Below are 13,751 nucleotides of genomic sequence, written 5' to 3' on the forward strand. Positions count from 1 at the left end.
TCTGTGCGCGGATCGCGCCATTTATGATACAGCGCCACGTCATTCGGGTGTCGCGCGGTGACGACGCTGCTTTCGCGACACCCCCCCCCACCCCCGAGTTTCCCGCGGCCCCGATCCTCGCCCATTTTCGGGCCCTGAATCGGTCGGGTTCGGTGCCGTTTCGCGCCGTCGTGAGCCTCGACGTCGTTCACAACGGCGTCGCCACTTAGTCGCGCGAGTGGAGAATCGCGCCCACAGTCTTTTGAGCCAAGGTTCCATTCTGAGATCTTCCTGTCCAGTTTTAACATCAGCTGGGATCATAACAGAATATGTATCCTGGGATGCCACATTTCACTGCTTCACTAGACATAAAGTCATAGAATTTACAGTGCAGGAGGCCATTCAGCCCATCGAGTCTGCACCGATGGAAAGAGCACCCAACTTAAGCCCACACCTCCGTCCCATACCCGAGCAATCCCACCCAACCCCTTTGGACACTAAGGGCAATTTAGCATGACCAATCCATCTAACCTGCACACCTTTGGACTGTGGGAGGGAACGTTAGCTTCCGGAGGAAACCCACGCAGACACAAGGAGAACGTGCAAACTCTGCACAGAGTCATAGAATCATATAGCACAGAAAAGGCCCTTTGGCCTTTCGCATCTGCGCCGGTCATGTGCCACATAACAATGTCTATCAGCCTCATGGAGAGCTGTAAGAAATATGCTCGATGAAGCTCCAGCCTTTTGAGTCCAAAGTGTGATTATTTCTAACTTATGGAAACCAGAAGACAGAACACTGAGACAAATACGCAGATAGATGCTCAAGCATGGTCAACTTTCAAAAGGAAATTGGGTATATATTGTCAACAGGGTGGCCAACTATGCTGGGTTTTACGGATCGTCCCGTAATTGAGACAACTGCCCTGTGTCCTGGTTAGCATGTTGCCTGGGGAGGGGCAGCTCATCCTGCATTTCACACCTATAAATTTTGTGCATGCGAGTTCACACTGCTCCTGGCTGCCCATTCATGTCGGCACAGGTTCCCCAGCACCTCACCACCCCCTGGAGTTGGTCACCCTGATTGGCAAAGGAAAGCGTGTGCAGGGTTTGCAATAGCAGAGGAGGGAGGGGAACTCATTGGATAAGATTATATTTGATAGATGGTCTCATTCTGTTCTTCTGGTCTCTCCTTGCAGGTCGCTGACGAGAGGCCACTGTGGCGCGACTCGACACGCTCAGCCTCAGAGGCCTTGGGCCTGGCGGTGGCTGTGAGCGGCCAAGCGGAGTTGGTCTGGGCTCTGCTGCTCACCTCGATTCACCTTCACTTTGTAATGTGAACAATTCAGACACTGGGCTGGGAGGATCCCCCATCAACCTCTGTCCACACACATACAAACACAATGTATATTAGCTTCATTCACCAACCCTCCAGGCCGAGAAAGATTTGGCATAAGAGACACAAGCGATTTTGTGCCATCAGAACTCCATTTTGTTTTCAAACCGGGCGAACATTCTGAACCGCCATCTGCCGGAAAGACTTCCATCGGGAACGCCATTTTGCAATGAACACATTTCTGGGGGAAGCCATTTTGAGACGCGCGCACTTCCGGGGAAGCCATTTTGAGATGCGCCCACTTCCGGGGAGAGCCATTTTGAGGCGCCCACTTCCTCCTGAGGGAGATCATGGCAGCCTGCATCAGTTGCTAACTTTCTGCTCATCAGTCAGTGTCGACAATAATACCCAACAATAACAAGAATGATCCTTGGAGAACTTCCAACGACTGATCACACCGCCTTCTGAACGCAAAGATTATTTTTAAAGAAGAAAAGAGCAGCAGCTAAGCAACCAGTTTGAAGTTTAGTCTAACTTTTCCTCCCTGGGTGGGGAAGGAAGCCCGTGGCCCCCAGCCGGACATCCCAGAGCTTTATTCTTTCCTTTTAAACAGTTTTCGAAGGTACTTGATTCACCACAATTAATTTTTAAAAAACGATTTAAAAGTAGAAATAAGCGTCAATACCCATTTTGCAGTGTTGAAGGTCGAAACTTAATGATCCATTTTCAATAGATGTAAAATATAGAGGATGAATTTAAAGCCTGGTTATCCTTGTCAAATGTTACGGAGCTGTTGAGTTAAAGAGGAGCTTGGCAGATTTATTTTTCACAAATTGCCACTTAGTTCCACTATTTAAGGGTCACCAGGTAATTCTCATTGCCACAGAAAACAAGGTATTCTAATACGTCAGACTTTAAATTGGGGGGCACTAATTAATCAATATTGGCACAGGCTTAGGGACTCTTTGCAAACCTTCAGAGGCACATCTATAGGAAATCCCAACCCTCCCCTCCCATGTACTCAATTCTAAATAGATAGCATCGGCTACCCAGAGTAAAATAGTACTATCACTTTAGACACTTTTCCCATTTTGCGGCAGGAAAGAATGGCTTACATTTAAATAACACCTGTCCCGAAGTGCTTTACGACCAGCTAAGCACTTAGATTTAGATGAATTGTCACGTGTACCGAAGTACAGTGAAATGTATTTTTCTGTCTACAGTCCAGGCAGAAGTACTTCTGAAGTAATAGGTGCTGTTAGACTAGGAAATGCAACAGTCAATGTGCACAAACAGCACCATGATGATGAATAGATTTAATTTTAGTGACGTTGACTGAGGAATAAATTTTAGCAAGGCCACTTGGGCTAACTGCCCCACTCTTTGAAATAATGCTGTGGGATTTTTACATCCATCCGAGAAGGCAGACTGGGCCTCAGTTTGATGTTGCATCCGAAAGATTGCAGCTCCACAGTGTCAACCTAGCATTTTGAGTTCAAGATTCTGAAGTGTACTTGAACCAATACTGTCTGATTCAGAGGTGAGAGTTCTGAACCACCGCTGATACGCAACAAAAATTACATCCAAACAATTTAAAATAGAGAATTCTTTAGACAGTTTGTTCACAGTCCAGCTCAGTTGAACAGAAATCTAAAGGCCTTGTCAATCACCTTGAAAGCCTCCCTGTCGAGTACATGGACCATTAATATGGACGATAAGCTGTAAAGACTGTATATTTTCTCTGCAGTAACACAGGGGGAGAGATATTCAATGTTGTCCCATTAATTTGTCGTTTTAGGTGCGTTTTCTCTTTTTTACTCGACTGCTTGCTGACCCACTGGCTCTCAGTTCAGCAATGCCTCACATTTAAAATTCTCTTTGTTCAAATCCACCCATAATCTTTCCCGTCTTATGTGTATCCGTCAAGAAATCTGTGTTCCTCCTTTGGTGGCTTGCCTTTAGATGCCTAAGCTCTGAGCTCTGGAATTCTCTCCATAAACCTCCCGTCTTTCTTCAAGACGCTCATTAGAACCAACCTCTTTGACCAAAATACCATCCCCTTTTGTGGCTCGGTGTTAAATTTGGTCTGATAATGCTCCTGTGAAACACCTCTATCTTTTCCTGTGATAAACACACTATAAATGCTTATTGTTGCTTTGTGATTTTTATCATCTCAGGCAATTCCCACAGCTGAGTCCCGGCTCCCTACGCCCAAGGAGAATGTTTTGCCCTCCTCCGATATGTAGGTAAATTTGTAGAAATCAAACAATCACCTGCAGTTTATTTCATCACCTTTTTTTCTCCAAATGAAAGCAGCATAACTGCACAGAAGAGTTCAATTTCAGCTTTAAGTACAAAATAAATTGCTCAGTTTTACTTAATTACCTATAAAGCGAGTGGGATATCCTGAGGGTGCTATATAAATGCAAGTTCTTTCTTTACCATGGCTCTGGCTGAAATCACAGCACTTGGGATCAATCCTGTGACCTACGTGGTCCATATGACTCTGGACCGCATGTAACCCACCTAGCCATCAGAGGAACCTCCTCTATTTTCGTCACAACTTGTATTGAGTTGCTTTCACCCTCATCCATCAAATGAATGATCCGTAAACTTTTTTTTTAAAGCTTGTGAACACTTTAGTACGTTTTGCTCATGTGTTTTGGGCCAATTTATTAAACTCGGGATCTTGGGCCAAAATCTTGGAGCTCCTTACCGGTCAGTATTGTGGTAACATCATGAATACCTATCACCACTTTCTCAAGGACAACAAACAGCAGTGGTTCGAGAACTGAATCTGGGGAACTGTACTCTATGCCTCTGAATGTCAGTCATTGAAGGAGAGATTAACTTGGTGCAGCAGCACTACTATCTGCTCCTCACAATTAAACCCAGTCTACAGAAACAAAGTGGAATAGCAATGCTTTGCACTGGTATCACTTTCTACTTCTTGTTAGTCAGTCCCAAGGCACTTCTTTAAGTAACAATGGACAAGAGCAGCCATCTTGAGATTTAATTCTTCCTGGGGTGTTTGTACAGGTTTCAGAGATTAAGAATGGTACCTATAGGAGACAATCTTTAGCAACTGCTAGCAAAGATTTACATTCACATTGTGTTTATAAAGTGATGAAACATCCCAATGTCCATCATATCGGGGTAAACTGGGTACCAGGCAGTGGTTTGTGGAAATGATCAAGGACGTGTTCAAAAAGGTTGCTTTTGAATGTATTGAAGTGGGGAGAGATGCAGTGAGGTAGTGGAGTTTAGAAAAATAGTTGAGTCCAGGATTCTGATGACTGCGATGTTGGAGGAGACAGTTGAAAGCATGACGCGAAAGTTCCATTTGAGATGTCGGGCTGCAGGACTTGCCGATGAAGGTAGGTTATGGAGCAATTTCTCACTGGAAAATTGACCAAATCGTTTCTATAGTAGGATAAAAGCAATTTTGCTGGCCACTACAAGGTTCTCCTCTGAGCTTTTGGGAAATTCCATCTGGAATGGAAAGCAGATGCGGTGGCCTGCAACTTATAATCAAAGTCTTTGACAAACCAGTGAACCTATTCAGTCTGACTCCAACTGAACCTGCAAAGCTACAGGCTAGTTTGTGGCAATTAGTCTGTTCTTTGGAAATCAGTGAGTATTTTGCTTTTAGTTGAACAATGTGTTTAAACAAGACGTGTGACATGTATCCAGGTCATTGGGAACTTGAGGGATGAAATTGACCAGTGGCAGTGGTGCAAAATGGGCAGATAGCAAATCTGCAACCTGTTTCACCTAACATGCCATCCTGCCTGTTTCAGTATGATACAGACTAGTAATTCAGAGACCTGAGATAACAATCCATTCACCCCGCCTCCCCAAGCAACAGGGGAATTTAAATTCAGTTATTTAAATAAAATGTGTAAGCAAACGCCAGTACCAGTAATGGTGACCTTGAAACTACTGGATTGTTGTAAAATGCTCACGTCTTTGAGGGGAAGGAAATCTGCCATGCTTGCCTGATCTGGTCTGGTCTGCTTCTGTCTCCAGATCCGCAGCAATGTACTTTTAAGCTCTCAACTGTAATTTGAAATGGCCAAGCAAGCCACTTGCTTGCCGAGAAAGTAGATCACAGTCGCTTTCTCAAGGGCAATTAAGTTTGGGCAATAAATGGCAGTGAATTGAAAGAAGGTTGACTTCAGGAAAGAAAAATGGTCATGGCGCAGAGCCAGTTCTCCAACAACCTGTTTTGAATGACTGGTGCTAATTGATCTTCTCAATTCCGCCCCCATCTCTCCACCACCCCAACCTGGGAAAACTGAACAAACCGCTACTGATGAGTAAAAGAAAAGGTAACTAAAGGCGATTGATGACGGTACCCCTTTTTCAGAATGTGGCCCGTCAAGGCTCATGCCATCTTGCAATAGTCACATAAACTCAAAGCTGTTTTTCAAAGGAACAGTTCAGGCCCCTTTCAACCAAGGTGTGAAGAGGAGATGAAATGATATGGAAATTCAAATCATTGATTGGGGTTCAATTATTTAGGCAAATTTTTAAAACACACAAAGGAGTGGGAGAGTATAAATGAAATCTGATGTATTACATTCTGCAGTTATTTTTATATTCTATGTACCATCTACACTGAAGGTCCAGGGACCTATCTGTGATGTTAAAATTAATAATGTTGACATATGGGAACTATCATGTTATATGAGAGGTCATAGTATATGCGGCACAGTGGTTAGCACGATTCCAGCCTTGGGTGTCTGTGTGGAGTTTGCACTTTCTCCCCGTGTCTGCGTGGGTTTCCTCCCGGTGCTCCGCTTTCCTCCCATAGTCCAAAAATGTGCAGGTTAGGTGGATTGGCCATCATAAAATTGCCCCTTAGTGACCAGTGATGTGCAGGTTAGAAAGGGTTACGGGGATAGGGTGGGGGAATGGGCCTAGGTAAGGTGCTCTTTCAGAGGGTTAGTGCAGACTCGATGGGCCAAATGGCCTCCTTCTGCACTGTAGGAATTCTGCGCAGGAAGAACAATCACATTCCTGGAGTCATCTAACCAACAAACAAGACGATGACAGGAAGTGTACAGGAATCCTTCCATCATCTTTTGTAATTCTGGAGCAGAACCAAAGTACACAGAAAACTGGATTAAGCTATGCTTCCTCTGATCTCCCACTGGATTTATGGAACTGGAAGGCGGGTCGGTAACCAGGGGTTTTAGATTTAAGATCGTTGGCAAAAGTACGAAAGACGCCATGGGGGAAAACATAATTACAAAATGATATCTTATGAATTGGAATGGACTACCCGAAAAGATATAACCTCAATGTGTCTTCTCTCTGATAAATAGGATGTTGTCACAACTGAATGTTTAAAAAAGCAATTAAATCAGATTTCCCTACAATCCCACAGCAGATGCCAGCCACAAATAAATGCACTTGTGCAAGCACAGATGCATCCTCATGGGCTACGGATTCCAGGTTGCAATGTTGTATTTTTACTGAAAGTTTCTGCCCAATCCTTTGCAGTGGAGTCTTTGATTATTTGATGTTGAGAACTGCAATTGTGTAACTTGTAAGGTTTAAAAAAAAGAGGAGGAATATGAGTGGCCATAGAGCCAGAAATAATCTTCCCTCGGCGCACAGTTCTTATAGCTGGGGGACATGGGTTTGAATCCACTCAAACCAAATGGATGAAAGCTCCTTTCAAATCTGTGCAAGGGCTCTAAGTGGAATGAGTTTTGGGCAGTCATAGAATCATAGAATCATAGAAGTTTACAGCATGGAAACAGGCCCTTCGGCCCAACCAGTCCATGCCGCCCAGTTTTTACCATTAAGCTAGTCCCAGTTGCCCGCACTTGGCCCATAACCCTCTATACCCATCTTACCCATGTAACTATCTAACTGCTTTTTAAAAGACACAATTGTACCCGCCTCTACTACTACCTCTGGCAGCACATTCCAGACACTCACTACCCTCTGAGTGAAGAAATTGCCCCTCTGGGCCCTTCTGAATCTCTCCCCTCTCACCTTAAACCTATGCCGTCTAGTTTTAGACTCCCCTACCTTTGGGAAAAGATGTTGACTATCTACCTTATCTATGCCCCTCATTATTTTATAGACCTCTATAAGATCACCCCTAAGCCTCCTACGCTCCAGGGAAAAAAGTCCCAGTCTATCCAGCCTCTCTTTATAACTCAAACCATCAAGTCCCGGTAACATCCTAGTAAATCTTTTCTGCACTCTTTCCAGTTTAATAATATCCTTTCTATAATAGGGTGACCAGAACTGCACACAGTATTCCAAGTGTGGCCGTACCAATGTCTTGTACAACTTCAACAAGACGTCCCAACTCCTGTAATCAATGTTCTGACCAATGAAACCAAGCATGCCGAATGCCTTCTTCACCACCCTGTCCACCTGAGACTCCACCTTCAAGGAGCTATGAACCTGTACTCCTAGATCTCTTTGTTCTATAACTCTCCCCAACGCCATACCATTAACTGAGTAGGTCCTGGCCTGATTCGATCTGCCAAAATGCATCACCTCACATTTATCTAAATTAAACTCTATCTGCCATTCGTCGGCCCACTGGCCTAATTGATCAAGATCCCGTTGCAATCCTAGATACCCTTCTTCACTATCCACTGTGCCACCAATCTTGGTGTCATCTGCAAACTTACTAACCATGCCTCCTAAATTCTCATCCAAATCATTAATATAAATCACAAATAACAGTGGACCCAGCACCGATCCCTGAGGCACACCACTGGTCACAGGCCTCCAGTTTGAAAAACAACCCTCTACAACCACCCTCTGTCTTCTGTCGTCCAGCCAATTTTGAATCCAATTGGCAACCTCACCCTGGATCCCGTGAGCTTTAACCTTCTGCAACAACCTACCATGCGGTACCTTGTCAAAGGCTTTGCTAAAGTCCATGTAGACAACATCTACTGCACTGCCCTCATCTACCTTCTTGGTCACCCCCTCAAAAAACTCAATCAAATTTGTGAGACATGATTTTCCAAGCACAAAGCCATGCTGACTGCCCCGAATCAGTCCTTGCCTCTCTAAATGCTTGTCGATCCTGTCTCTCAGAATACCTTCTAGCAACTTACCTACTACAGACGTTAGGCTCACCGGTCTGTAGTTCCCAGGCTTTTCCCTGCTGCCCTTCTTAAACAAGGGCACAACATTCGCCACTCTCCCAATCTTCAGGCACCTCACCTGTGGCTGCCGATGATTCAAATATCTCTGTTAGGGGACCCGCAATTCCCTCCCTAGCCTCCCACAACATCCTGGGATACATTTCATCAGGTCCCGGGGATTTATCTACCTTGATGCGCTTTAAGACTTCCAGCACCTCCTCCTCTGTAATATGCACACTTCTCAAGACATCACTATTTATTTCCCTTAGTTTCCTAACATCCATGCCTTTCTCCACCGTGAATACCGATGAGAAATATTCATTCAGGATCTCACCCAACTCTTGTGGCTCTGCACATAGATGTCCTTGTTGATCCTTAAGAGGCCCTACTCTGTCCCTAGTTACTCTTTTTCCCTTTATGTATCTGTAGAAGCTCTTTGGATTCTCCTTTGCATTATTTGCCAAAGCAATTTCATGTCCCCTTTTTGCCCTCCTGATTTCCCTCTTAACTCTATTTCGACAATCTCTATACTCTTCAAGGGATCCACTTGATCCCAGTTGTTTATGTACGTCATATGCCTCCTTCTTCTTTTTGACCATAGTCTCAATATCTCGAGTCATCCAGGGTTCCCTACTTCTACCAGCCTTGCCCTTCATTCTAAAGGGAATGTGCTTACCCTGAACCCTAGTTAACACATTTTTAAAAGCCTCCCATTTACCAGCCGTCCCTTTGCCTGCCAACAGTCTCCCCCAATCTACCTCTGCAAGTTCCTGTCTGATACCATCAAAATTGGCCTTGCCCCAATTAAGAATTTTAACTCTTGGGCCAGACCTATCATTCTCCATAGCTATCTTAAAACTAATGGAGTTATGGTCACTTGTCCCAAAGTGATCCCTCACTAACACTTCTGTCACTTGCCCTTCCTTATTTCCCAAGACGAGGTCAAGTTTTGCCCCCTCTCTAGTCAGTCCATCCACATACTGAATGAGAAATTCCTCCTGAATACACTCAACAAATTTCCCTCCATCCAAGCCCCTAATGCTATGGCTGTCCCAGTCAATGTTGGGAAAGTTAAAGTCCCCTACTATTACCACCCTATTTTTCTTGCAGCTATCTGTAATCTCCTTACATATTTGCTCCTCGATTTCCCGCTGACTATTTGGGGGCCCGTAGTACAGTCCTATCAAGGTAATCTCTCCCTTCTTATTTTTCAGTTCCACCCATATAGACTCAGTGGGCGAACCCTCGGATATATCCCCTCTAAGTACTGCCGTGATGTTCTCCCTAATCAAAAACGCCACTCCCCCTCCTCTCTTACCTCCTGTTCTATCCTTTCTATAGCATCTGTACCCTTGAACATTGAGCTGCCAGTCCTGCCCCTCCCTTAGCCATGTTTCAGTCATAGCTATAATATCCCAGTCATAACCCAGTGACTCTTATTTCTGAGTTCACAGCACTAGGTTGTCATCAACGGTATTCAGTTAGGAGGCAGGAGTGGCTGCAATGGGTGAATAAACATCACACAAGTGTTCTTGAGGTTGGAAGTGCGATACAGAGTAAAATTACCACCCCGTGCAATGTCTCAAAATGGTTGGTAGTGAATCGGCAACCTGTTTCGTGGCCACAATAAAGTAAATCAGGTGGTATGTAAAACAGTTTGCCGATGCCACTATTGGCCAATTTGTGATGCAGCTAGGTCTTGTGGTCCTATGTTGAAGGAGAGGCAGTTCTATGTTGCATTTAGTTCATACCATACATGATCTCAATATTGCAAATGCTCAGCAGATCTGGCAGGATCCGAGTTAACTTTTCAAGTTGAATATGGCCCTTCTTCAAAACCTGACCTGGGAAGCTATTTTTAATCATTCATGAGATGCAAGTCCAGCATTATTGCCAAGGAGAAGGAGGTGACGAACTGCCTTCTTAGACCACTGCAGTCCATGTGGTGTAGGTACACCCACAGTGCTGTTAGGGAGTTCCAGAATTTTGATCCAGCGACAATGAAGGAACGGTGATATAGTTCTAAGTCAGGATGGTATGTGACTTGGGAGAGGAACTTGCAGGTGGTGGTGTTCCCGTGTGTTGCCCTTATGCTGTGAGGTCTCTGTATTTTGATGATCCCAAGTGAAAATAGCCTTAAGCCAGTTCCCAGTGACACGAGCCCTCGACACAATTCTACAGTAATCAAATTGAGCTGCTTCACATAGTTGAGTGTAACCATGATTAATTGTTGAAATAATGGAAGGGTTTGAAAACTGATTAACAGTCGCGATATTAATGTTCCTTCCATGACTGTATCCATATTTATATCACCCGATAGGGTGCTTAGACCTAAACACAAGCAAGATTTCATGGCCTTTCACAGTCCATGCAATGGTGGGAAGTCACCCATACTCACAGGGTGAGAGACTGCCCTGATGTGAACTCAGAATTCAAAGTTGGAACTGTCTGGCTCAAGGTTTGAGCCCCCTGCGCCTTCTGACTAAGAGGTGGAAATACTTTTACAAAGCTATGGACTCAGTTGGAGACACTATATCGGTGCAGTGGAAAGGAAACCCTGAACTGTCTCCAGACCACACCTTGTACTGCCTAAATTGGTACTTGGCTGACAATGAGCCATTTCTTGGAAATCTGACAGAAACTCTGGGTGGAGGGGGGAAAAGAGATATTGAGCGACTAACTCTTGTAGCAGGGCCTACCGGAAACTCACCCTGCCACAGCTTACACAGCGAAGTCCGTAAGTTAGCAACATTGCTCAAGTTGATGAAGCATTATCAAACATTTTCTAAAATTATAGATGTTTCTGTACGGAAAGTCTTTCTTAAAAACAAGCTGATTTTCTGAGGTATATGTGGCCACGTCTAATGATGTAAGCAGGTGTTTGTGTTAATCACGTTCTTGGCTGATTTTTGTCAACCATCTTACAGGGTGGGAAACTAAAAGGGTTAACATTGCAATTTAATGTATTATCATTCCTTTCTCACAGTACTTTTTGGTTTTACTTTAAATGTCAGTGTACTGATTTGGAACCTGGGTGTCCTGTTCTGTGGTGTATAATGTCCATTCTGGCAATTCTCTTCCCCTTCTCCTCTCTTTCCTTCTCTCCTCTCTCTCTCTCTCTCTCTCCCCCCCCCCCCCTCCCCCCCCCCCCCCCCCATGCAACCATTTCCTTCATGCTAATGTTCTCGTTATGGCAACAAGTCCTTGTTGTTAGGAAGCTATGTATGAAATTTCTTTTGATTGTAATGAGTGATTTTTATTATCCATATTAAAATGTAAACAAATTAGGATTGTGTGCCCTTTATTCACATCACATCGTCTGTGAACGCACAAGAACCTAAAGCTCACAGTGAGACCAGGACAGCCTGTCATTCAATCCTGCTCTTTCCACGAGCAGGACTACCTCATTTATGAATCCCCACCTCCAAGATCTCACTCCTTACCCTTGTTGTGCCAATCAACCCTTGACTAATATAACTATGAGGGAGAGCAGAGGGAAGTCGCTGATCTCAGTGGGTCTGGAGTGTGTGTGCTTCAACGCAAGAAGTATAACCGGTAAGACGGATGAACTTCGAGCTTGGATTAGCGTGGAGAATTACGATATTGTTGCTATTACGAAGACATGTTTAAAGGAGGGGCAGGGCTGGCAGCTTACTGTTCTAGGATACAGATGTTTTAGATAAGACAGAGGGGCAAGCAGAAAGGGTGGGGGAGTTGCATCACTGGTTAGAGGACATCACAGCTGTGCTGAGGGAGTTGGAGGGATCCCGCAGTGAGGCAGAGCACGTGAATAGGCAGGGTGCAATCACAATGCTGGGGTTGTACTATACGCCTCCCGACAGCCAGTTATATACAGAGGAACAGATATGTAGTCAGATTGTGGAAAGATGTGAAAATAGCAGGGTTGTTGTGGGTAATTTTAATTTCCTCCATATTGACTTGTGGCAGAGGTTCGGATGGAAAGCAATTTGTTAGATGTGTCCTAAGCCTTTTAGACCTTACGAATGCTTCCTTTTTCTTTTTGACAAGGTTCATAATATCCCTCGTTATCCAGGGTTCCTATACCTGCCATCCTTATCTTTCATCCTCACAGGTACATGCTGGTCCTGAGTTCTAATCAACTAACATTTGAAAGCCTCCTACATGCCATAAGACATAGGAGCAGAATTAGGCCACTCGGCCCATCGGGTCTGTTCCGCCATTCAATCATGGCTGATATTTTTCTCATCCCCATTCTCCTGCCTCCTACCCATAACCCCTGATCCACTTATTGATGAAAAACCTATCTCTGCCTTAAAGACACTCAGTGATTTGGCCTCCACAGCCTTCTGCGGCAAAGAGTTCCACAGATTCACCACCCTCTGGCTGAAGAAATTCCTCCTCCTCTCTGTCTTAAAGGATCGTCCCTTTAGTCTGAGTTATAGTATTTCCTACAAGTGAAAACATCTATCCAGGCCACGCAGGATCCTGTAAGTTTCAATAAGACCCCCCCTCATCCTTCTAAACTCCAACGAGTACAGACCCAGGGTCCTCAACCTAGAGTTCCTCTAACGACAAGCTCTTCATTCTAGGGATCATTCTTGTGAACCTCCTCTGGACCCTTTCCAAGGCCAGCACACCCTTCCTTAGATACGGGGCCCAAAACTGCTCAAAATACTCCAAATGGGGTCTGACCAGAGCCTTTTACAACCTCAGAAATACATCCTTGATCTTGTATTCTATCCCTCTTGACATGAATGCTAACATTGCATTTGCCTTCTTAACTGCCGATTGAACCTGCACGTTAACCTTAAGAGAATCGTGAACAAGGACTCCCAAGTCCCTTTGCGCTTCTGATTTCCTAAGCATCTTACCATTTAGAAAATAGTCTAAGCCTCCATTTCTCCTTCCAAAGTGCATAACCTCACACTTTTCCACATTGTATTTCATCTGCCACTTCTTTGCCCACTCTCCTAGCCTGTCCAAGTCCTTCTACAGCCCGCCTGCTTCCTCAATACTACCTGCCCCTCTACAGATCTTTGTATCATCTGCAAACTCAGCAACAGTGCCTTCAATTTCGACTTCCAGATCATTAATGTATAGTGTGAAAAGTTGTGGTCTCAGCTCAGACCCCTGAGGCACACCACTAGTCACCGGCTGCCATCCTGAAAAAGACCCCTTTATCCCCACTCTCTGCCTTCTCCCAGTCAGCCAATCCTCTATCCATGCCAGGATCTTACCCTTAACAACTTGGGCTCTTAACTTATTTAACAGTCTCCTATGCGCCACCTTGTCAAAGGCCTTCTGGAAATCTAAATAAATCACGTCCA

General features: G+C 44.6%; 1 protein-coding gene across 2 annotated transcripts in view; it reads left to right on the forward strand.

Annotated features, from left to right (window-relative positions):
• The window catches only part of gfra4a (GDNF family receptor alpha 4a), a 261,102-nt gene extending 249,375 nt beyond the window's left edge, over window positions 1–11,727 (forward strand). For both annotated transcript variants that reach the window (XM_072497669.1, XM_072497668.1), the window contains one exon: window positions 1,179–11,727. In XM_072497669.1, the coding sequence (XP_072353770.1) occupies window positions 1,179–1,319 (141 nt within the window). In that variant the 3' untranslated portion in view covers window positions 1,320–11,727. The remainder of the gene's footprint in view (window positions 1–1,178) is intronic.
• Window positions 11,728–13,751: the final 2,024 nt, after the last annotated feature.

The sequence above is a fragment of the Scyliorhinus torazame genome, chromosome 3 (assembly GCF_047496885.1).
Source record: "Scyliorhinus torazame isolate Kashiwa2021f chromosome 3, sScyTor2.1, whole genome shotgun sequence".
Lineage (NCBI taxonomy): Eukaryota > Metazoa > Chordata > Chondrichthyes > Carcharhiniformes > Scyliorhinidae > Scyliorhinus > Scyliorhinus torazame.